Raw genomic sequence first — 25,113 nt, 5'->3', positions numbered from 1 at the left:
GAAGTCAGCCACCATATCATGAGGATGCTCCAGGCCCAGCCCAGCCTTCAGATGCCTGTGGCCCTGGCCAACGTCTTGACCGCAGCTTTATGAGAGAAACTGAGCCAGAACCACTCGGCTAAGCCACTCCAGATTTCTGACCCTCAGCAACCGTGAGATAATAAATGTTTGTTGTTTTAAGCTGTTATGTGTTGGGGCGACTTGTTATGCAGCAATAAATAACATTCAGTGGACAGTAAAACAAGAGGCACTTATAAAAATCAGCCTTATTTTATAGGGACATCTGGTGTCTATATCCAGCTGCTTTCTTCACATACCCACTTGGATGTCTCACACACATCTCAAAGAAGCACGATTCCCTCCAAACCTACTCACTGAGAATCCATCCGTCTGGGCTGCGTTAATGCTTTCTGTTTCCTCACTCTGCCACCCGCTAGGCAGATATGCAGACACACACACGCTCATTCACACATCTAATTGATCACCTAAGTCTCAAAGGGCACGTGTTCCTCACCACCAATCAGTGTCACCTCTGGCCTCAGTTGTACAAAAGCCTCAGAGCTGGGCTCCTGACTTGCCACTCAGCACAACCAATCCATGTGCCACACAACCGTGAGTCACTTTCCAACAAGAACTAGATCACGCTGCCACCTAGCTCAAGTCCTCCAGAGACTTCCCTTTGGAACGAGACGGGGAAGCCAGCTCCTCACAGGGCCCAATAAGACCCTGGCAGGGTCTGCCCCTGGCCGGCCTCTCCCACTCACCCTGCCGCTCTCCTCCTCAGTGCTTCTCCGCCGGCTCTTCCTCCCACCTCAGACTCTGCACATGCTGCTCCCTCTGCCTACACGCTCTTCCAGCGTCCATGTGGCTTCCTCCCACACCCCGTCAGTGTGGCCTCCCGGCCCCCTCATCTAAGGTAGGTCCCCCTGTTATTTTCCCTCTCTGACTCTTGCTTATTTACTTCACAGCACATAACACAAGTTGAATTATTTGATCATTTGTTTAGTCATATGTTATCTGACTGTGGGCTGAGCTGAAGGAGAGCCAAGCTTACTGACAGGAGGAGCAGCCACCTGAGAGCCCCCAGACTTGGGCTCAGAGCCTGGCCTCCTCAAGTCAGCCATGCATCTCTGAGCAGTCACCCAGTAACAGACGTTAGGGACTGGAGGGGACACAAGCGCTACAGATGTCAGGCTTCTGCTTCTGAACGTCAACACACAAACCCTGTGTATTAAGCCAGTTTATTTGGTGTGTGTTTGTTCTTTGAGCTTGGGAACCCTAAATAACTGACATTTACGGGACTCATCAAATGCAGAAAGGTGACCGGCCTTGCCTCCGAGGTCTCACTCTAGAGGAGAACAGATGCTTAAAGGGATACATTTCAATGCCGCGTGTGGATTTGACAACAGAGGCTGAGCGAGCTGCCGTGGGAGCCAGAAGAGGAGAGGGGCCCTCCAGTGTGTGTGGGGTGGGGGTGCGGGAGGGGATGGTCCCGCCAGGAGGGTGGGGAAAGGGAAAGGACCATCGATTTGGCTGAATAATTTTCCGTGCTCCCTCCCCAGCCCAGGTATATCAAAACCACCTTACAGAACCCTCTGCGATCCTGAGCCAGAGGGCATGACTGGAAAAACATGTTCCCTGGCACCAGGGCACTAGTCTCCAGTCCGAAGTCATGTGCCAGGGTTCCAGGTGGGAGGGGGGACTATCTGGTCACCTAGTCCGCTGCCTTCTTGTCAAATGACAGACTGGGCTGGGGTTTGGGGGTTGGATACAGAGCCAATCTCTCAGAGAATCTGAGGGGAAAGGATCTGGGGGAGACTGGGAGGAGACCCCACAGAGTCCACAGTACAGGTGCCCAGCTGTCCTCGGTGCTCCCTCTGCGAGGCTGGGAGAGGGACAGCAGCAAGGGGGAGGTGGGGAGAGTGAATGGAGCTGGTGTCAGGTCACCTGAACCAGCCGTGGGGAGAGGCCTGCCTCCCCTCCTTCCCACCTGCCCCTCAGAGCCCCCAGGACCCCTATGCCCTGGGACAGACCAGCTCCATGCCTCCCTTCCTCAGCATCCTTCCTGGTGTATCCACCTCGTGAAGAAGATACTTATTATCAGCCTTGTGGATCCAAGGGAATGACTAATCAACAGGAGTTTCTGGTGACACTAAGGTACAGTGGGGGCAATAACATGGCAGACAGGGGCCTTTAGTGATGCACAAACTCCACTCTGTCCTCACATAAGGCCACCTGGCCCCCAGAGCTGGAATACAGAGTGAGTTTTCTGATAGAAACAGTGGGGTAAATAGGGACTAAATATTCAAGTGAGGTCAGTATAGTCACCATATTTCAGCCAAATTCTGAATTAAATTACATTTTATGTCACATGGTCAGCATTTCCCTGGGGACGCCCATTATTTTCATGGTAATTTGTGAAACTAGAAAATCCAGCCAGAGGAGGCAGAGGTGACAGATAGGGTTAAGAGGACAGTCTCAGAGTCAGCCTGCCTGGGCTGGAGTCCTGCCTCCCCCGATACTGCTGCACGTCCCTGAGGCCATTACCAAACCTCTCTGATCCTCCTCCGTGTTCTCATCTGGACACGGGTGTAACAAGCCAATGGGCTCACAGGACTGGAGAGAGGATCACGTGTGATAATTTGTATCAAGTGCTTAAGAGAGTACTTGGCACCTAGTAAAGCTCAAAAAACTGTCAGTTATTTAAAGAAAAAAGGAAAAGAAACTAAGACAGACTCATTGTCACCAATTAAATGTAAGATAAAAACAAAAGGTACAGGAGCATCTGAGGATTTTTCCCCACCAGGCGCAGTTTGCAGAGGTTCTTTGGGAGAACACCCCAGCCCCGGGGTTATGGGAGAGGATCTGGTCCAGCAGAGGAGCTGCCAGCAAGGTAGCGCTGCTTACAGAGCCGGACAATTCTCCCCGGGGTCTCCAATCACCTCTCCACCCTCACCCCCACGCCAGGGGGCGGGGGACAGTCTCTGAGGAAAGACATGCCCGGCCAGATGTCAATCATCCCTCTCAGGGCACTGAAGAGGACACAAACAAAATTGATTTATCTCCCCTGGACAGCACTTTGGACCAGAAAGTTTGAGCTCAGCCTTGGGCACCAGGGCAGGACGCGGGGAGTAATTCGCTAACCAGGAGCGGAGTCGTGCGGACCCTGCCACCCCAGCAGCCCCCCTGCGACGATCTACTGGCCCCCACTCTCCCCCTTCAATCCCAGTTCTTGCCCTAAAATGCAGATAAATGCGTGTTTACCCTCAGGCCCGTGTTCCGTTGGGGATGTTCACCCCTTTCACGCCATGGCACAGCGGGAACCACATCAATAAGGAGCGCACTGGTCCCCATCCTCCCGGCAGGTGCCACACGCCCCACCCTCGCGCTCCCCGTAGTCTCCCCGCCCCCGCCCCCTCCCAGTTTCAGGAGCAGCTGCTCACTCGGCGCCCACACCCTGTCCCCGACGGCCACCTACCACGACTGCGCTCAGCCCCAAGCCCCTGCCCGCTGCCTGCCGAGCGGAGCGGAATCCCGGCGGCCGAGCCTGTTTACACCCGCAGCGGCCACACACTGGAGCCGGAAGCGCTCCAGCTGCCGGAGCGTCCCGGCCTGTGCGCTAACAGGCTATATTTGTAAACTGATAACATGATCTGCAGGCCATGTGCTGATAAACTATCTATCTATTCTATGTGACTCAGCCCGGCATGAGACAAAACGGATTTCGTGGAGGAGGGCTTGGCACAGAGCGAGCAAACGACGAGTGGGCTAATTTGAGCCCTATAACCCAGGACTGTCTGCACCTCCCGTACAGATGGCCTGGCTTTTTTTACGTTGCAAATCCTGAAGTGTGTTAAATAAACAGGCTAGAGAAGGGAAAGGGTTCCGTTTTCTTAACCCTTTAAGCTGGGAAGCAAACAAAAAGCAAGATAAGAAAACCCTAAGACCAAGGAATGTGAAATATTTTTCAGTGTTTGAAGCAACAGATGTCAAAAGTCTTGATTTCATCCTTATATTTTTTTCTTTTTCATTTCCTGAAACCTATGTGAGTTTAGGTTCTCTTTAGAGATTTCCCTAATTGGAAAAATATGTTTTGCTGATACTCAACACTGTGACAATTTGACAATCAGTTAATAGTGTGGAGTCCACACAACCCCTCTGTGCCTTTTCACAGCAGTGGCTCCTCACACACCTTCGCCCTGAAACAGAAAAACGTGGTGTCTAATAGATACATAATAACTCTAATTACAAAATCGCCTGATTTTGAAAGGACTGACTATTTTCTATTTGTTGACGTTTATAATTGAATTGTCATTCTAAATTGTATACTAAGTTGGTTGGGGCCCAGATAAATGTTTGTGACTATATTAAATCAGAACTCTAACGTGTTGGATGTGCTTTTTATTGCTTAGCATTGAATTTTTATATTATTTTTCTCTTTTGATAAATAATGTAAGTTACGTATTTAGTACTTCATGTTTGCTTTGGTTCTTGTTTGTTGTGGCATTCTGAACCAAAGAATATAAATTGAAAAAGCACTTTCAGTGCAGATCCTACTTAAATGCTATTTCAATTTCTAAGAGAGCTAAATATTCAAAAGCTTAATCATATGTAAGTGGAAAAAATATTTTTTTTCCCCACGAATGCATTCAAAACACAGTGGGACACCTTTATGATGCTCATGTCAGAGGAGCAGGGCTGGGAGTATAGCCCAGGCTTCTCAGACTATAACGTGGACCCAAATAGGATTGAGAAATCTAGCAAATAAAATACCTTCAGTTACTTTCGAATTTCGGATAAACAACAAACAATTTTTTAATATAAGTATGTCAAATATTGCATGAGTCATATTTATACTAAAAAATTATTTGTAGTTTATCTTAAATTTACATATAACTGCGTGCCTTGTGTTTTATCTGGCAATCCTTCACCCAAACCACCAGGATCTTACTAAAATGCAGAGGCCACACAGGAGGCCACAGAGGCGCTGAGAGTCTGTATTTCTAACAAGCTCAAGGTGATGCCAAAGCTGCTGGTCCAGGGAAACACCACGAGTGGCAAGAATCTGGAATAAGCGCAGTCTGGTGCAGTGGTACCCAGGACTGGTTCCTCACTGGCATGGCCTGGGTGGACCCCTCTTCCCTAGGAAGTTCTGACTCAGTAAGTCTGGGGTGGGGTCCAGTGGTTCATATTTTCAGCATACTCTACAGTTGCTTCTGATTCACAGGCAGGAATATGAACCAAGAAGTATTTTAAAATACAAAATGTACTTTTTTTGGTGAGGAAGATTGGCCCTGAGCTAACATCTGTGCCAATCTTCCTCTATTATGTACGTGGGATGCCGCCACAGCATGGCTTGATGAGTGGTGTGTAGGTCTGTGCCTGGGATCTGAACCCAAGAACCCCAGGCCACCAAAGTGGAGCATGTGAACTTGACCACTATGTCACCAGGCCAGTCCCTACAAAATGCACTTTTGCTCACACAAGGAATTGTTATTATCGTATTAAACTCACTGTGTGTGCAGATTGCTGCATCTCTGGGCTAAGAGTATCCAGAAAGACCTTTCAGTTTCTGAGCTCTCAAGGGGCAGCAGGTAGAACTGTGCTCTGTAGTCTTCACTTCCTGGTGTCCCCTTGCAGCTGGAAGCAGCCCAATTCATACACAGCCTTATTATTACCAACGCCAGCTGTGTTCTCAGAGCTGAATACTTTTTATGCAGTTCAGCTCCAGTTGGGTTTGTAGCCTCTCATGAAATGCAGTCCACAGACCACAGCTTCAGCTTCTCCATGGGGAGGCGTACATATTTGCCTCATATCCAAGAGGGTTCCACACACAAGCTCACCCAGACATCCCTGGGGGACCGAATGCTTTCCTCACAGCCATTCTAAATCTAGGACTCCTGTTGGAACACTGAGTCACACGTACCATGAAGCTTTCTTCCAAGTAAATCCTTGGTCTCACCAGCCCATCACCCCCATTTCATCACATAATTGTAGAAGAATGAAAAACCCAAAATCTTATAAACTGTTTCATTCTACTTCAGTGACTGTTACCAATGCTTCCCACTGAAGTGGGGGCAAGTGGCAAGGGCTCCTGACTCACCACTTCATGTGTGCTGGCTGAAAAACTGGAGCACAGCCCCCTGGGATGAGGAAGGCTGCACCGGCCCTCGTATTATATTGACATATTACATTAACTACATGATCAAATGAGACTATTTTGGATATATGGGGTTAAATTAAAATATATTATGAAAGTTAATTTCACCTGACTCTGTACTTTGTTAATGTGGCTGCCAGAAAATGCAAACTCACACACAAGGCTGGCATGATATTCTATTGGGCTGCACTCCCGTAAGTCAGAATCTAGATTTGGACCACTCTTCAGCGGGCAATCCTGACAGCTGCTCCCCTCACCACCAAGATGGGCCATAGGGGGCGCTAAGAACCCAGGATCAGAGCAGAATGCTGCATCCTTCTCTCTAAGACTCATATTTATTTTTTTCCCTGGGAGGAGGCCAAACCTCTTCACAATATAATCTTATTCCACTGGAAGTGGCCAGAACTCAGATCTGTGCCAGTTCCATCGCTGTGAGCAATGTCATCTGTACCCTGGAAGCTGACCACACGTCGGTCTAGTCCACAGGCAGTCTTGACATGACTCTGACCAGCGCCCCCTGGAGGATGACTTTGCAGATGGATTGGATCTATTAATTCCTTCTCAGCCAAACAGTACTTATGAACGCCAAGCCTAAAACTCCCCCACTGGAAACTCTTTGTGTGTGGTGGTACAATTGTAGATGGAAAACTATTTTTGTTTAGTTTTTTTCTTTTTTTTTCAAATTTTGGTACAACCACTGTAAGATTAAAATAAAACAGGTACACACAAAGTCAAAACAAACAAAAAATCACACACACACGAGTAATAGCTACTATGTACCAGGCAGTTTTAGGTGCTTTATAACATAACATTTATAACCTTGGCAGATATCAGAAACAAAGCAGGAGATAAAATGTACTGCTGTCCTTACATAGCAGAAAATATATTCAGCACTTCCTGTTGTCTCATCTCGGGCTGGCCACAACACTGAAAGGGAGGCGTTGCTCCGTTCATCTTACTGACCAGGCTTTGAGGCCAAAGCGTTCCCTGTTCTCAGGTGGACATGAGCACTGGACCCAGGACTGTGAAGCACAAAGCCAGTGACCTCTCTGAGATACTATGCTGCGTCCAGAAGACTGTTTACCCTTATTTTATTCATGAATCTCTTTTTTCTAAGCCCTTAGAAACCACACGTTCTCCTCAAAACAAGCCACTACCACCTCCCCCACTCTGTTGAATCTTCTGAGACCCTGCAGAGTCTGCCTTCTCACCCTTGACCTCATCTGCCCACCTCTTCATCCCTGCAGCTTGAGAATCATTCAAGGCCTCTGCATTTCCTGCCTGCTCCATTGTAGTAGTCTCCCGCAGCTTCCGGCACCAGTATAATGTCCCTCTGATGCCAAAGAGATCTTTCCAAACACACAGACCTGCTCAGGTCACTCTCCTGCTTGATTCTTCATATTTCTACACTTAAACGGCAATCTCCCTGGCTGGCCCGGTGGCGCAGCGGTTAAGTGCACATGTTCTGCTTTGGCGGCCTGGGGTTGTATGGTTCAGATCCCGGGTGTGGACATGGCACTGCTTGGCAAGCCATGCTGTGGTATGCGTCCCACATATAAAGTGAGGAAGATGGGCACGGATGTTAGCTCAGGGCCAGTCTTCCTCAGCAAAAAAAAGGAGGATTGGTGGCAGATGTTAGCTCAGGGCTAATCTTCCTCAAAAAAAAAAAAAAGCCAATCTCCTTCGTTTGCAAGGTCTCCATGATCTGCCTCCTGCTGGCCTCCAGGCTTCCTCTGTCACCAGCATCACTACTCCTTGCCCCATCACACTCAGTTCATCCACACCCCTTCCTGTTTCCTCCTTCATCCAGGCCCACTCACACTTTTGTGCCTTCACTCTGCAAATACTACGTCATTACATGTCCATTTCCCCTTGACTGTGAGGTCTTGAGGATAGGAACATTGTTTGTTTAAATCTTGCTCGTCATAGCAACTAGCCCATTACCTGACACTTGGTAGGAATAATGAATGAATAAATGAATGAGTGAAGTTGTTTGACCCTGCCTCAGGAGAGAGAGGTATCTAGAAAGGCAGTAACATTTGTCCAATACCTAAATGTAACGGACATAGTAGCTCATCTTAGAGCGTCTCCCTGGGGCATGTGTTTATATTCCCATTTTATGAGGATAATGAAGGATGAGAAGCTGAGGTTAAGTAATCTGTTTAAAGCAGGTTAAAAGTGCTCAGGGGTATGCACTCACCTCCCTCGCTGACATTAGAGGTATTTGTTGAGAATCTCGAAGAAGCCTGGCCTGAGGTGTTGGCATCAGACTGGCACAGCAATGACCCTGGCACACTGACACAAAGAACACCCACAATAAAGCTTCATAAACAGCCCACATCTGCTCTCAATCCAATACACCTGGGCTTGCATAGCGCTCTAGGGAAAACCCTTTCAGGAAAACCTAAGTCACTTATCTAGAGACACAGTGATAAAATGGATTTCAGATCTGTTGATTTTCATGAGTGGATAAGCAGAAAGGAAAATGCAAAATATATATTCAGAAATCGAGATGGAAAAAAACGCCATTTCCCCCCCGCTATTAAAAGCTTGAATTCACTGTGGCCTTGTTCTAGCCAGTTCTAGACCAGCTAGTCTGTTTGGTGTCACATGCTGTCCTTCTGATTAATTCCCCTCATGGCCTTATGGCCAGTACAGATGCTGTCAGATGTACCATCAATGTGGTTCACTTCACATGCTGTCTTAGTCAGTTCGGGCCGCTGTAACAAAGTACCATGGATTAGGTAGCTTATAAATAACAGAAACTTATTTCTCACAGCTCTGGAGGCTGGAAGTCCAAGATGAGGCTGCCCGCATGGTCGAGTGAGGCCCTCTTCCAGGATGCGGACTTCTCCTTGACTTTGTATCTAATACCCTTATAAAATTTACTTACTATATTAGTTTGCTTGGGCCGCCATAACAAACACCGCAGACTGGCTGGCTTAAACAACAGAAATTTATTTTCTCCCAGTTCTGGAGGCTGGAAGCCCAAGGTCAAGGTGTCAGTGGGTTTGGTTTCTTCTAAGGCCCCTCTCCCTGGCCTGCAGATGGCTGCCTTCTCCCTGGTCCTCCTTTTCTGTGTGTGTGTGTCCCAATCTCCTCTTCTACTAAGGACACCAGTCTGATTGGATTTGGGCGGACCCACATGACCTCATTCACCCTTAATTACATCTTTAAAGGCCCTACCCCCAAATCTGTCACATTCTGAGACACTGAAGGTTAGGGCTTCAACACAATTCAGCCCATAACACCAACCTTCTCAGAAATTTTATAAGCTAAGAACTCTGACCAATACAAGAGATCAGATCATCACTGACTATCCTGGTATTCTCTCTTTATAAGCCCCAGGCGTTTGGAGTCATGGCACTGACCACAAAGCACAACTGGATATTTGATTGTTTAGCTGTTTGGAGCGCGCTCTTCCAACAAACTGTGAAGTTGAAAAGGGCAAGATCCTCGCCTGTCTAATTCACTACCAGATACCTAAGACCAAACATGTTTCCAGGGACACAGCAGGCACTTAACAAATACTTGGGAAATTAATGAATGAATCCCCATTTAATAGGTAAGGACAATAAATATGTATGAGAGATTTCCTAAGATTATTTTTATGATTGTAGTTTCCACTTCCAGCAATGATAGAGTAAGTAATTCAGACCAACCTGCTAAAACAACTAGAAACTTGGACAAAATAATTTTGAAACGCCAGTTTAAATCATCAATAGATCACCTAAATTGAGTGAGAAATTGAGATGATTCAAGGCTGTTAGAGTGCCTCAGAGGGTAGTTTATTTCTGGTTTATCCTTATTCTTGAAGCAACTCATGGTTCCAGGTTTACCAGGAGCTCCCTCCTGAGCTGATTCTCAACTCTGTTTGTCCCTTCAGCCTCCATGAGTCTGCAGGGACCAGTTTAGACCCTTAATTTCTCAGCTACCTGGTCCAGGATCAGCAGGTGTCTCCGGGGCAGGGAGTTGGTAAACTACAGCCTGTAGGCTAAATCAGGCTCAATGTCCGTTTTGGTAAATAAAGTTTTATTAGACCATAGCTATGCTCATTCCTTTAGGTATTATTTATTACTTCTTTCATGCTACAACAACAGAGTTGAGTTGTTGCTACAGAGATTACATGGCCCAAAAAGACTGAAATATTTATTATCTGGCCTTTTACAGAAAAAGCTTGCTATCCTAGGGAGATGTGGCCCCAAATACATTGATTTCATTTCTAAGATTCCTTCTTCTCTTGCTTCTTGGCCTTATTGATGATTTAAACGAAGATCAGGAAGTGGCAAAGGCATCAAGTTGTACAAGACTTTGATAAGTCAAGGAAGCAGAGTGAATTGTACTAAATGTAATGGACTAAACACTACCATTACAAGAAGCTATTGTTAGTTACAAAAAACACACCTTAAGTATAAAGCTACAAAAAAGGGAGGGGGTGCATTACAAAAAAAGAAAGTTGGCAAAACTATGTTGAGATCACACAAAGTATACTTAAGACTTGCTAGAAATAAAGAATATTTCACAATGCTAAAAAAGACAATCTAGAAGACATCAGAAAGATATAATAGCTCTAAATTTGTAAGCAGATAACAACATGGTCTACATACATATAAAATAAAACAAAAAATTTAAAAGGAAAAACAGACAAATCCATAGTGGAATATTTTAACCTCTTCTTTCAGTAATTGAAAGGAGAGCAGACAAAAAATTAGTAAAGATATAGAGTAAGCTAATATGAAATTGACACAATTAACCAAATATACATAACAGAACACTGAATTCAGGAATAGCATAGCACAATTAATTTAAAGGACCAATTATTTTTTAACTGAGTATCTGCTGGGTCATAAAGCAAATCTCAACAAACTTTAAAGGGCTGAAATCTATGAGTTTGGTTTCTGATCATGATACAATTAAGCTAAAAGTCAATAAAAATTAAGTACAAAATGTCCATTTATTATAAATTGATAATGCATGAATCAAAGAAGAAATCACAATAGAAATGCAAAAATACTTTACAAATAATCGAAATGAAAATATAATTTACTCTATGCTGCTAAAAACCTTAATTGCAAATAGTAGAAAAGAAGAAATCTAGAGCCATAGAAGAGTCTGAAAATCAGTGATCTGAGCTTTCATTTCAAGTAATTAAAACAAAAGACCAGTTATATAGTTTCATGTGATTAAAACAAAAGAACTAGGCAGAAGAAAACAATAAGGAGCAGTGAAAAATGAAGTTAAAAAATAAGCATACAGTAGAGAGGATTCACAAAGGCAAAAGTTAGTTCTTTAAAAATAAAGAGAGATGGCAAAATTACAAATACTAGAAATAAAAAAGGAGCCATCACTATAGATCCTACAGACATTAAAAAGTCCTAAAATAATGTTATAAACATCTTTAAGCCTATAAACTTGAAATGTGATTGAAGTGGGCAAATTCCTAGAAAAAAATAACATATTCAAACTGACAGAAAGATAAATCGAAAATCTGAACATTGCTACAATTTATGGGAAAAAAATGAATTCATAATTAAAATTTATCCCCCTGCTCCCCCAAAAAGCCATTTCCAGATCGTTTCACTGATGAATTCTACCAAACATTTAACAAAGAAATGACCCCAACTCTATACCAATTCTTTCATATAATAGAAAAAGGGAACAACTACAAACTCACTTTGTAAGGAAGACATAATCTTGAAACCAAAACATGACAAAGACTTTCAGAGATATGCAAGTTATAAGCCAGTCTCAATCACAAACGTCCATGCAAAACTCCTAAGCAAAATAGTAGAAAACTGAATCCAGAAAAACATAAAATTGATTTGTATCATGACTATGCTTGGGTTTAATCAAGAAATGCAAATTTGTTTTAACATTTGAAAATCAATCTATGTAAATCACATTAACATAATAAAAATAATCATCACAACAGCTACAGAGAAAAACACAGCAAAATTCAACATTCATTTATCATTTAAAAAAATTCTTAGAAAAGCAGAAATGAATACAATTCCAAAATGGCCACTCCATAAAAGCAATGAGAACGCTGGCAAAAGCTTCAAAATCAACTTTTCAGAATCCTGGAGCCAGAATTAACCAAAGGCTTGCAACAATGTGAGGAGAGTTTGATCAAGAAAAATTAATGAATCTCAATAAGAACACTAACTTGCCCCATTGCTATCCTTCATTCCCTAGCTCTGCAGTGGCCTTGAAAAACAATAACCTTGCAACTATAGTAGTGGTAAAAAAACAGCAGCCTATCAACCATTAGAGGGGAATGAAGGTCTAGAGCTCCCTAAAAGCCCCATGCTCAAAGAACTGTCACCATTTGACATATCCAAAAACTCACTGAAAAATTCCATTCTTAGGGCTTGCTTTATGTGATCCGACTTAGAGCTCACCCTATGCTAACAATCCTTTGCCCAGGGTATTTGTTGAGAACAATCACTGGCAATTGTTTAACACTGCAGCTGCCTGAGGCAGCATTACCAGTTAGAGCTAACAAAAGCCTAACCAAAAAAAAAAAAAAGGAAAAGGAAAAATCAGGATGAATAGGGAGCTTTGAAAAGCTCTGACATATTTCTGGGACTCTAGAAGGCCACATGCATGTGCAAGGCTGTGCACACGCCCAGGAAAGACCTGAGAAGGCCCTAATCTCTCATCTCTGGTTAACCTGAGGCACTGCACAAGCAGGAAGCGAAGGCAAAGACACAGTTTTAAACTCTCAGCTGGAGCATTGGAGTCATGCCCCTAAATATACACAGAGCGCCTCAGCAAAGGTTGGGAGACATGAGTTCAAGGAATTTAAGGAAAGCTCTCTGTCTAATCATTAGCCAACAATTGAGCTAATCAAGCAGAGACTTCAGTGGCCACACATGACAAAGGATACCGATTTTAAAGAATTAGTCCAGGAAAGTCACTAAATGAACAAATAGTAAGAACAACAAACTCTGGGGAGGTGAGGAGTCTGATTTTCAGAGTTGCCACATTGTATGATTTTAAATGTCCAGTTTTTTAAAAAAAAACTATGAGACACACAAAGAAACAGGAAAGTATGGCCCATACACGGGGTTGGGGGTGAGGGGGGCACAGTCAACAGAAACTGTCCCTGAGGAAGCCCAGATATTGGACTTACCAGACAAAGAGTTTAAATCAGCTATTACAAATAAGTATATTTAAAGATCTAAAGGAAATTATGTCTAAAGAACTAAAAGAAAGTATGAGAATGGTATCTCACCAAATTGAGAATATCAATAATGAGAGAGAACTATGAGAAAGAGCCATATAGGAATTCTGGGGTTGAAAAGTACAATAATTGAAATGAAAAATTCACTAGACAGACTCACAGTAGAGGTGGACTGGCAGAAGAAAGAATAAAGTCAATTGAGATTGAGGTCAATTGAAATTATATAATCTGAGGAACATAAATTAAAAAGTATGAAGAAAAATGGACAGAATTGAAGGGAGAAATAGATAATCCAACAATAATAGCTGGAAAATTCAATATACCACTTTTAAAAATGGTAGAACAACCAGGAAGAATATGAACAAGGAAAGAGAAGACTTGTATAACTCTATAAGCCAGCTAGAGCTAACAGATGTCTTTAGAATACTCCACCCACCAGCAGCAGAATACACATTCTTCTCAAGAGCACAGGGAACATTCTTCACAAATTGTGGTATATACATATAATCATCCATAAAAGGAATAAAGTACGAATATGTGTTATAATGTGGATGAACCTTCAGAACATTACACTAAGTGAAAGAAGCCAGACACCAAAGGTCACATAATGTGTGATTCTACTTATATGAAATATTCGGAATAGGTAAATCCATAGTGACAGAATGTAACTCAGAGGTTACCAGGGGCTACGGGGGAGAAAAGAGGGAGCAACTGCTTCATGGGTGTGGGTTTTCTGGGGGGTCATTAAAACGTCTTGGAATTAGAGGTAGTAGTTGCACAACATTGTGAATGCACTAAACACCAGTGAATTATTCACTTTAAAATGGTTAACGTTATGGTATGTGAATTTTATTCCAATTAATAGATAGAATATAGACATATAATATTATATATAACAAACATAATTATTCACCAATAACTGATTTATATGTAGACAATCCAAAAGAATCTAGAGATATACCATAGGACTTGATAAGTGCTATAGACTGAATTGGGTTGCCCCAAAATTTACACGTTGAAGTCCTAACCCCTAGTAGCTCAGAAATGACTGTTGGCGATCGGGTAATTAAGGTAAGATGAGCTCATACAGGTGGGCCCTAATCCAGTATGACCCGTGTCCTTATGAGAAGAGATTAGGACAGAGACATGTGCACACACAGAGGAAAGATCGTGTGAGGACACAGCAAGAAGCCAAGGAGAGAGACCTCAGAAGAAGCCAAATCTGACAATATCCTGATCTTGGACTTCCAGCCTCCAGAACTGTGAGAAAATGAATGTGTGAGGTTTAAGCCACTCAGTCTGTGGTATTTGTCATGGCAGCCCTAGTAAACTTACATAATAAGTAAATTTTATACAGGTATTGGATATACGGTCCATATAAAAATCAGCAACCACAAAAATGAAAGCAAAAGATACCATTTACTTTAACATTAAAAAAATTAGGAATAATTTAACAAAACTATACAATATCTCTATATAGAAAACTATAAAAAATTATTAAAAGAAATTAAACACCTAAACAGGTCTTCATGGACTGAAAGATTCAATATGATATAGATATTAATTCTAAAGAATCAATGTACTCTAATCAAAATCCCAGCAGAATTTTTTGGAAATTTAGAAAATGGTTTAAAAATTATATGGAAGTGTAAAAGGTCAAGAATAGTCAAGATAATCTTGAATATGAAGAACAAAAGGAGAGGACTTCACTATACCAAATATCAAGGCCTATTATAAAGCTACAGTCATGAAGACAGAATGATATTGGTACAAGAAGAGACAGATAGACCAAGTGAACAGAATAAAGCATTAAAAAAAAATCTCACAAGCATGTGAACAATTGATTCCTGATGAAAATAGCATTATACAGCAGTAATATAAGAATGAAGGTTTCAATAAATGATGCTGAAACTTTGTATAGCTTCAGTGCAGTGAAATACTATACAGCAATGAATATGAGCGAACTTCTATAAACAACATGGATGACTCTCCTCAACATAATGTTGAGCAAAAAGCAGACATACACACATACTTTCGATTATATAAAGTTCAAAACCATGGAAAAACCAATCTATGGGATTAGAAATCAGAAAAATAGTTAGCTTTGGGGAAGAGGGAGGGAGCGAGAATTGTGAAGAAGCATGAATTCTGAGTTTCTTGTAATATGCTTTTTCTTGGCCTTGGTAGTGGTTATGATGTGGATTGAGGCTGCCCCAGCTAGAGAAGCCCAAGTTGACCTGGCCTACATGCCAAACTATATGAGCCAGTGGACTTTTTTTATGGTATGAATTAGGACCGCGCCAGGGAGAGAAGCCCAGGGCATCCTCACCTACATGCCGATCTATATGGCCAGATTCGTATCTAAAGTTATATGACCGCACAATAACCAGACCCCATCTGCACTGAAATCATTTAATGACTTTTTACATCATCTTTTCTTTTTTTTTCCAGTAAAAATAAGTCACGTACCCATGCCTTATAAAATTAGCCCTAACCCTCAACTCAGGGCAGCAGCAGGAGCTCTGACCGCCTGTGGGTCCTGTCCCCACGCACCAGCTCTGCCTGCCCATGGGTCCTGTCCCCATGCTATTCCACACTATTCTCTAAATAGAAGAGCACTACTGCCAGATCTTGAGAGTCTAAGAAATCTTTCGACTCCTCGGCTCACCGACCCTGCATCAGTTACTTGGTGCTCACTTTGGAATAATTCATTAACCTGTAACCCTTATTATTTGTACACTTTTATGAATGCATGATACACTTCAAAACAAGTTTAAAAGTGTTTGTATTCATTTTATATTACTGTGTAACAAATTCTCACAAACTCAGTGTCTCAATACAACGCCTTTCATTATTTCACAGTTCCCATAGGTCAGAAGTTCAGCCTGGCTCAACTGAGTTTCCAGAGTGGGGCCCACTTCAAAGTGCCCGAGGTCATTTGCATACAGGAAATCTCACCAAAGCACTTTAATCCGTTTCTGATACAGCCTGGGTTTCCGCACTCAGCCCTCCCTCCCTCCGCTTGCATTTAATCCATTTCAAAACCATTAAGAGCTGTGAAGAATGCCCGCATGTAATCAAATACAAAATCCACTTAAGAAGCACTTTTCAATGAGATTCTCCAGGTCTTTGAAGCCAAGTGGGACCTCAGCTTGCCTGCCCAACTCTGACTCCTTGGAGTCTGTCTGCCCATCTGTCTGTCTCCTGGGGCCAGTGGCCTTGACCTGGTCAACAAGACATCCTTCCCCATTAGCAGGTTTTTGATAACACTAAAATGACATAGATTACAGGACTTACCCTATCTGAGGGAAGGGGAAAGAGCAGGAGCCCGATCTTGGAGATCTCTGTCTCCCTCAGCGTGCTCAGCACAGAGTACCTGGTCAGTAATGCCTGTTGAATTTGATTGGAAGAAGAAAAATTTTGGTGAGAAAGAATTCTAAATCATAGTCATGTCTAAAAGTCTAAATCAGACTTTCTTTACCCTGACACGGTTTCCAGTAAGTGCATCAAGATTATCTTGTTTTATATATGGTGAACTCTTTGACTAAGTTGCCCAGAATTCAGCATTGGTTTTCATTCCTTCACTGTTGTGGGGAGGAGGTATTCTTTATTGTATTTCCTGGCTCAAGATAGGAGAAGCAAGTTGTTTTCCTGCCGTGCTTCTCAAAGACCTTGCCTTGCCCCACCCCCTTTTAGAAACTAAGGCTAAGTCACGTTTCTATCAGCCACCGATGCAGCAGATGGAGTAAGATTTGGCAAAAGGAAACCAGCACAGGCAGACACTTTGCTAGAGGCTGGGGAAGCCGAGATTTCTGGAAGACCAGGTTTCTGGACCTGAGGGATAAGGGAGAGGGGGTAAGGCTGGCGAAAGACAACAAAAGAAATATGTTTTCGTGTTGACAAGATAAAGTAAACTCTGGCCATGAGTGCCAGGACAGGGGTCTCTCAACTGGAAGCCGGGGAAGGGAGGACAGAGTCAGGAAGAGCTTCCCAGAGCAAATGGCACCTGGCTTGAGTCTCAAGAAGCTAGTTCAAGTTCCCTCTATGAACTACCTTCCAGGTCATAGAAAAAGAAATACAAGCACCCCATAAACACAGGAAGCAATGCAAATCCAAACAACAAGATATGAGATATCTTTCCCATACAGAATTAGCAAAAACAAGATTTTTTGCTCAATTCGCTTAACGGGGGAGGAAGGAGAAAGAGAGGAGAGGAGACTGCTGCAGGCTGCTTGGAAAACAACTTGGAAATGTCCACCCTTTAACCAAGCAATGCCATTGCTAGAAATTTACCGGCTGGATATATTCTCAAGCACTCATCAGGGTATATGTACAAGGGAGTTCCCTGAAAACACAGAAACACTGCGTCCATCCATTGATAAAATGTTATGAAATGTCTGTATAGGAATTCATATGATATAGCCCCCACCCACCCCCAACACACACATACAAAATGGAGTCCTCTCCTAGGCCCTTCTCCGTCCCTCTTACCCAGTTTATGTAACAATATAGCTCTAAAGTGACTCATTTGAGCTCATCTTCCCCCCTGCGATTGCAGGTTTTTGAGAGCAGAAATCTATTCTTCTAAACCCCACACAGAGATCTGGGGCAAATACAGAAGAGGTTTCCAGTCTCTGTTTGCTAATTTCACCAGTGAAAACCGAAAGCCATTAACTTGTTAAGGACCGGGCCCTGACAGTCAACGCAGTAGACTCATTAAATACCTGTTGACTGAACAGCCCAATAGCAAATATCTAGCCACGCCAGCACCACAGCTCTTCCCTCCCTTAATCCTCTTCCTGTCCCAAAACCTTGCCCAGATTCTGTCCCCGCTACATACACTTGACTTTCTCTGCCCTCTCTCTTGACCTGTGGGGAATGCAGATCTTTTCAGTGAGTTCCCGTCCTTGGATAAGAAGGAACTTTGTATGGCAGAAAGGCTGACAGGCTGGGGTTGCCAGCCATGCTAACATCGCCAGTCTCGGGGCTTCAGTTCCTTCCTCTGAAAATAGGGAGGTGATTTCCAGGGGTCGTGGTTCAAGTTCTGAAAGTTCCACACCAGCCCCTTTAGATAAGGAAGTCAATTCAGGGGTGATGTTCTGCTGGCAGTTCTGCCACAGACCTGCCCAGCCTCTGTGGAAAAGACATTTTGAAAATCTACAAATGGGATTAGTTGTCTCATCCATAATGTGAGACGAATAATGCCAACCACTTATCTGTGGAGTGTTGAGGACCCTGAAGCACAAAGTGCTCTACAAATGTACCTGGTTTCTTTAAGCCTCCTTGCAGCTCCTGGGGTTGGCGGCAGCCTTCTCCCATGCTGCCCTCCCCCACATCCGGCTTCCAGAGCTTCAGGCCAAGTTCCCCAGACCTCTCTGAATCTCTGCATGCCACTGGAGCATTTCACAAGTTGAAAGGCCACACAAGGTGAAGCCCAGCAGGAACTAAATAGCCAGCTGTTGTGGAGTTGCAAATGCTGCCAGCTATAAGTAAATGGGCTGCATTCCACCATCGCTCGGATGGGCCCCCATACAAATAATTTTTAGTTTACTTCTCCCAAGATGCAGATGGAGAAGGAAATAATGGATCTTCTCTGCCCCTGTGGACGCAGCGCATTCGGACAGGTAGACACTGATGCTGAAATGGCCTCGGGTCCTGCCGATTCGTTCTGCCACGGTGTAAATCTGATGAAGAGATGGGTGAAATGAACTACGTAAACGACTCGCACTTGTGTGTCTGGCAATACTAGGCAGACGCCAGGCATTTACTTTAGAAATTAGAATGAAATTATATTTAGAAGAAACTACTCGTGGCTTTGGGCGTATTTAGTAACAAATTCAATAATCTGGAGCATTGGGGTGTCAAGTGGGGCACTCCGGTTCACGGCAGCGCCTCTCTCCAGCAGCGGCGTCTGGGGCTTAGCGCGAACCACCAAATAAACGCTTTTAGGGTACCACGGGACACGTCTGAATCCGGGGTTAATTCCGGGGGTGTGGGAGGAGGGGCGGCGAGGGGATGGAAGAGGCCACACTGTGGGCACCGGGACACTGATAAAACCCAAGTGAAACCAAGTGGCAAGGCTGAAATGGCCTCCCATGCCGGACCGCCGTGTTTCTAGGACTTTTTCACAGAGTACACTTGGCACCGCGACTGCAGATCCTCAGCAGCTGCGCCCCAGCCCCCTATCCGCCAGGCAGGCGCAGCCCCCGGCCGCACGCTCCCGCCTCCCAGCCGGCACGCACGGGCGCCTGGCGCCGGCTCCCGCTTCCTTCCAGCCTCCACTTGCAATTCAGGTTCGTCTGGAATTTACACTCACAGGAGATCAGACACCCCTCAGGGACCCCTCCTGACCCTGAACTTCCATCTCGTTTGCAAGATTCCGAGGCTTTCTCCCCACACACCCAACTCCCCCCGGCACACACTTCTTGGCCACCCGAGTATGCCCAGGGCAGAGCCCGGGGCCACACAAAGGGGAAAGCAAATTTCAAGAAGTAAAACTTGGCCCTAAAGTATCAAACGCCTTGAGAGACCCATGCATGGTGTTTAGGTTTTCCTAATTAAAACAATTACTTTCCACTACTCCTCCAACCTGAAAACCCCAGCTGGAGAGAGTATTTGATGATTTTTTTTTTCCTCAAGAGTAAATCAGTATTTTTAACCCATGACTAATGATAGAGACATTAGGGCTAGTTAACCACAGTTTTACAAGACTTCGCCTTTTCCCTTCTTTGTTTTTACCTCCTCTCACCTCCACCCCTGGAGTGACAAAGCCTTGTAAGGGGGGTGGGTCTCCCGTCTCCCCACCCCACTGAGGACCCTCCCCGCACCCCAGGGGTTTGTTGTTGAGGAAGGAGAATCCCCGGGAAGGCTGAGTCCCTGGCCAGGGTCAGAACATTCTTTAGGACCCAGCCGGGTGATGAGTCGCCCAGTTTCCCGGGACATCCTGGCTCCTGCTTCTCCTAAGACCGTCTGGGGAATGATTTTTTTTTTAAATCCCCGTTTTCTTTTCGGAAATTAATGTTTTTATTTCCGTGTTTTGGCAATGACTGTGAATTAAAGCCATGCTAAAATTTCTTCCCCCCTAAACTGTTAGGAGCCGTGGACCGCAGGAAGATGGAGCGCTTCTCTTGCAGGTATGAACAATCTTGAATGTGAACTTCTGATTACTAGAGCTTGCCGGCTTAGGAAATAGTGTCCTACACCTCTCTGTTGTTTGATTTCATCTTGCTCAAACCTTGAAAGAGCTGCAAACAGTGCTGTTTTTCCTGAAAGACGTGGAACCTCACACTTATGTCCAACTTTGCCATTGGCTTATAACGTTTGCAGTGGGGTTAATGGCTCTGCCTATGAAATTGATGCCGGCTCGGCGAGCCGAGGAGTCGAAAAAGATTTCTTGGACTCTCAAGGTCTGGTAGTAGTGTGCTTTTATTCACAGAATAGCATGGGGACAGGGCCCATAGGCAGTGAAGGGCTGCAATGTGTTGAGGGTTAGGGCTAAATTTATAATTCATGGGTACGTGACTTATTTTTAGTAGACAAAGGAAAGATGATGTAATAAGTCATTAAAATGGTATCAGTGCAGGTGGGGTCTGGTTGCTGTGTGGTCGTATAACTTTAGATATGAATCGGGTCAGATAGATCAGCATGGAGGCCAGGACGCCTTGGGCTTCTCTCCCTGGGGCAGCCTTGATCCACGTCAAAATGACTAACATTTTCTTAATCTTGTGTAAGAAAAGGTCAAAATTACAACCAAATTAAACATCTGCTTCTGAAAAGGTTAAAGGTATAGACAGATTCCACATTTGCAAAACTATTAAGAGTAATAGGGGGACTTTTTAAACCTCAAAATCGTTTAATTGACTGATTTAAATGAAGTAGTTTGTAAAATTTGATTTGTCATCTATGTAGAATGTCATGCAGCCATTTAAAAAATTTTATATGAAAACTGTGCAGGAGAAAAATACATGTTATGTGAAACAGAAGATAAAAGATTTACATCTATTAAAAAGTATGTGCGTATGAGGACAGAGCCTAAGAAGTAATGACACATATTGAGAAGAGCTGGATATTAGGTGGCTTGTATTCTCATCGTTTTTCTTTATGTTGTACATGAATTAGTCAGCCATTTACAAAGCCAGGAAAAAGAAGAAAAGAAAGGTGGTCCTCGCAATTTCTCCTTGGTGGTCTGTGGTCTTGTCCTTGTGACGAAAAGGCCTGGGTGTTATCTCTAAGGCTTTTATTTGATTTGTTTTGCTAACGAATGTCTGATCTCCTCTTTCTAGTGTGATTATGGTCATGGCCATTTCCACAGCGTTTGAACTGGGATTGGTTGCTGGTGAGAGACTTTTCATTCTTTTGATCATTAGCAATTTTCATGTGACCTGAAATACAGGCTCCATGAGTTGATTTTGTTGTTAAGGGTTGGGCCACCATGAACTTGCACGTCCGTCCCAGGGAGACCTGGCCTTCAGAGCTGACACCATTCGGTCCCAGGAGGAGCCTGCAGTTCGTCAGCGGCGGCCTTTCCAGTTTGTGCCATCCACAGGAATCCAGGACAGTAAGACTACCAGCTTAGCTGGATCTGCAGTGTGGTGTCTCTGACCTGGCCCTTCACGTGTCTCCTGAGTATCTTCTTGACCCTCTTGCACCTGAGAGAGTGGGCCCCGATTCTGGAGCTGGGTGGAAGGTTGGACTGGTTTTGGTTATGGAGGTGAGACAGGCATTGTGTCTGTCACCTCCCTGGAACACAGATTCCCTCACCTGATTTCCTCTTCACGCTGGGGACCCGGAAATCACCACTGGCCTGGAAGTGAAAAAGATTTCTCTGCCAAAAGGCACAGGTAGCAAAAGGAACACTAAAAAGCAGAGTCTTGTTCTGTGAGGTTTATAGTGTTTAGACATCTGCAAACACTGCGGGGAGACTAAGTCCTTAGCGCTGCGTTATCCTTTGCTACAGGAACTCAGCTTTTCGCTCCCTCCACCCTCTCAGCCACCTCTTCTTACATTTCAGGTAAAGAACTAAACAAAACGTGCTGTCTGAATGGGGGAACCTGCATGCTGGGCTCCTTTTGTGCCTGCCCGCCCTCCTTCTATGGACGGAACTGTGAGCACGATTTGCGCAAAGAGTAAGCCGTTAAAACAGGTGGGGTGGAGGCGACCGGGAAAGAGAAGAGAGGATTCAGAATACTGAAGCATCGTCTTACCTGTTCATCCTCAGAAACTGTGGGTCTGTGCCGCACGGCACCTGGCTGCCCAGGAGGTGCTCCATGTGTAAATGCTGGCACGGCCGGCTTCGCTGCTTCCCTCAGGCCTTTCTGCCGGGTTGTGGTAAGCGATGTTCCCCTCTTTTGCCCTTTCAGGCTGGTTAGTTGCCTGTGGGTGCTGAGCTAATGGCGTCTCTCCTCTTTCTCACCTCATGGCTTGCTAGGGCTGGCAGTTGTTCTGCTTGTAAAAGCATCAAGGACTCCAGATGGGATAGTCACCATGGCATCTTTGATACTTAACTCCCTCAAAATGTGGTTAGTCGTGCTGCCTGTCACATGGAGAGTTACTACAGTCTGTTTGAGGGTTTATAGTAGGTGAACTTCTATTGAGGAAAATAAACAAGGAAATGCTTGGCCTCTTAAACACCGAGAGATGCTCTCTGGTGTTCCTTTCCTTTGGGCAGGAAGACCTAGACAATCTCCAGGGGATCAGCTCAGTGAGTGCCCACTCTAACAGCAGGGTCGGGGGCACCCAACTCCAATTAATGCCCTTGTTTCCTACCAGAGGCTTGACTCCACTCTCATTCCTTAGGAACTTCTTGGATCCTAAAAGGCCCCTACACGGACACCCCCGCCCCCCCACCCGGCCATGCTTGGTCTCAGATCCCTTTCACCTTATTGATTTCTATTGATTTGAGGAGAACAACGACAAGAAGGGCAGAGGCCAAGAGGAGAGGGATCTCCTCGACCCCAACCAGAGCCCAATTTCCAGGTCCACCCAAGTTCACTGGCCTCTCGTGGTTCTTACCCTATAGATGTTAGAAATTGAAAATGTTCGAGTCTAGAAAGTAAATGAAAGCAAATACTTCACTTGAGTACAAGATGGGGCCCCCAATCCAGACAGGCTTTTCTCTTTTCCATTTGCAACCTGAGTGTCAGGCCCAGGATAGGTGTTTGGTAAGTGTGGGTTGAAGGATCGGATGGGTGGGGACCATACTTTTTTCCTGGAACTTGGGGCCTAAAACATGCTGTCTCCTTATCATCAGAGCCTAACCAAGTTCTGCTGCACCCCTGCAGTTGAAGGTGTCGTCAGCTGGGGTAGGTTATCAGGTGTGAGAGCACATGCCCGAGGAAGAGCAAGTTAACAATAGGCCCATGGCAACTTTTGTTGAAAGATATTTTTCAGGAGCATCTGAATTCCATGTTGTCAGTACTGTTGATCCCATAAGCACACTACTCAAATGTTGGGCCCCAACTAATTTTTGGCTCATGGAGATATGTCACGTATGTGGGCAGCAGGATAAACTGCCAGAGGGATTTCCTTTAATGACCAAGTGTCTCCACCTTCCAGATGGCCATGTGATGGATGAGCACCTCGAAGCTTCCAGGACTCCAGAATTAACACTGTCTGCGTGCACCACTCTTACGCTAGCTGGCATCTGCCTTGCCATACAAAGTTACTGTTAATCAACATTTGCATGCAACATTTGTCCTTAGATTTCATGACCAGTATAGGCTATCTCTCCATTGTCCTGAGAGATGATCATTTATTTGTTGCCGTGAAATAGGGAATAGATTTCCATAGTGGTGCCTAACATTTCCTTAAAGTACCAACTACTTTCCTCTGCCCTACTCTCTCCAAAAAACTACTTTAAAAAAAAGTCAGCTGTATCTGCACTGTGCCTAAGTTCTGTGTAACTCTACCAAGCGCGTTTTATTAATATTTTCCTTTAAACAATTGAATTCTATATTCACATTATTAAAGGCTAATCCTGCTGTGGAACAGGATAAAGTTTTGACTAGAGTGATCAAAATCAGTTAAGACATTATCTTTCAAAGAAAAGGAAAGGAAGCATCTCTAAGGGACCAAATAAGAGGGCAGGGGGCAGATAGTAGAGATGAGGACAGGATGCTGGAGACATGGAAGTGCGTGTGTACCAGGGAGACCAGGCAGAGAAGAGGAAGCAAATGGGAGAGACGGATTGGAAAAAATAAAAAGGGTTGCTTGCCTGATGATTAGATGGGCACAGAGAAGCAAGTAAAAAGCCAAGCTGAAGGGCAAGTTTCTATCACCTATAGAAAACTACATAAGCCAAGAACACCCCTTTTTTCTCAAGGCATTATAAAGAGAATGAAGTCTCCTTGGAAAAAAATTCTGTCTAAATTTCCCCAAGAAGAGTGTTTAATGAATTGTTTCCTCCACACTATGCAATTATTTTAACTTTTGTAAAAGAGAAAATGTTCACAATATATTTAGTTGTAAACCAAGTGATAAAACTACATTGTACAGCCCATTTTTAAAATACATTATGTATATGAATATGCCCTGTATTAGCAGGAAATATATTGACCAAAATGTGAATTGTGGTTGTTTTTAGGCAGTGCTTTGTGGTGGTGGGTTCTTTCCTTCTGCACTTTTGTGTTTCCCACAGTGAGGGTGTTTTACATCCATTGGCATACGGGATGGGATGACGGCATCAGGCTTGAAACTGACAAAACTGGAAGAGCCAGGAGCTCAGGGCAGTGCCGTCCGGTTCCTGGTGTATGTGCTGATGTGATGGATA

General features: G+C 44.3%; 2 protein-coding genes across 4 annotated transcripts in view; one reads left to right on the top strand and one right to left on the bottom strand.

Annotated features, from left to right (window-relative positions):
- The window catches only part of LRRC2 (leucine rich repeat containing 2), a 34,988-nt gene extending 31,296 nt beyond the window's left edge, over positions 1-3,692 (bottom strand). The window contains exon 1 of one of the 2 annotated variants that reach the window (XM_014852406.3): positions 3,479-3,692. The gene's annotated coding sequence lies outside the window, so the exon portion shown is untranslated. Of the gene's footprint in view, positions 1-3,264; positions 3,371-3,478 lie in introns of those variants that run through there. The other variant, XM_070492245.1, reaches the window with a different exon arrangement.
- CRIPTO (cripto, EGF-CFC family member) lies at positions 778-24,226 on the top strand. 2 transcript variants are annotated; one of them, XM_044754439.2, is made up of 8 exons: positions 18,732-18,970; positions 19,465-19,639; positions 20,440-20,479; positions 21,629-21,681; positions 21,766-21,903; positions 22,357-22,471; positions 22,564-22,673; positions 23,901-24,226. In XM_044754439.2, exons 1-8 carry the CDS (start codon positions 18,908-18,910, stop codon positions 24,014-24,016), a joined length of 810 nt encoding a protein of 269 aa, XP_044610374.2. In that variant the 5' UTR covers positions 18,732-18,907; the 3' UTR covers positions 24,017-24,226. The 2 variants fall into 2 exon arrangements, with proteins under 2 accessions (XP_014707893.2, XP_044610374.2); XM_014852407.3 differs by lacking the exons at positions 18,732-18,970; positions 19,465-19,639 and adding an exon at positions 778-916.
- Positions 24,227-25,113: the final 887 nt, after the last annotated feature.

Source organism: Equus asinus, chromosome 21 (genome assembly GCF_041296235.1).
Source record: "Equus asinus isolate D_3611 breed Donkey chromosome 21, EquAss-T2T_v2, whole genome shotgun sequence".
Lineage (NCBI taxonomy): Eukaryota > Metazoa > Chordata > Mammalia > Perissodactyla > Equidae > Equus > Equus asinus.
Note: the sequence above shows the minus strand (reverse complement) of the source record. Positions and strands in the feature narration are given on the sequence as shown.

Coding starts and splice junctions, on each gene's coding strand:
- CRIPTO (XM_044754439.2), top strand. CDS start 18,908: ATGCAGATGGAGAAGGAAATAATGGATCTTCTCTGCCCCTGTGGACGC. Junction 19,640..20,439: donor AGCCTCCACTTGCAATTCAG/GTTCGTCTGGAA, acceptor CTAAACTGTTAG/GAGCCGTGGACCGCAGGAAG. Junction 21,904..22,356: donor ATCCACAGGAATCCAGGACA/GTAAGACTACCA, acceptor CTTACATTTCAG/GTAAAGAACTAAACAAAACG.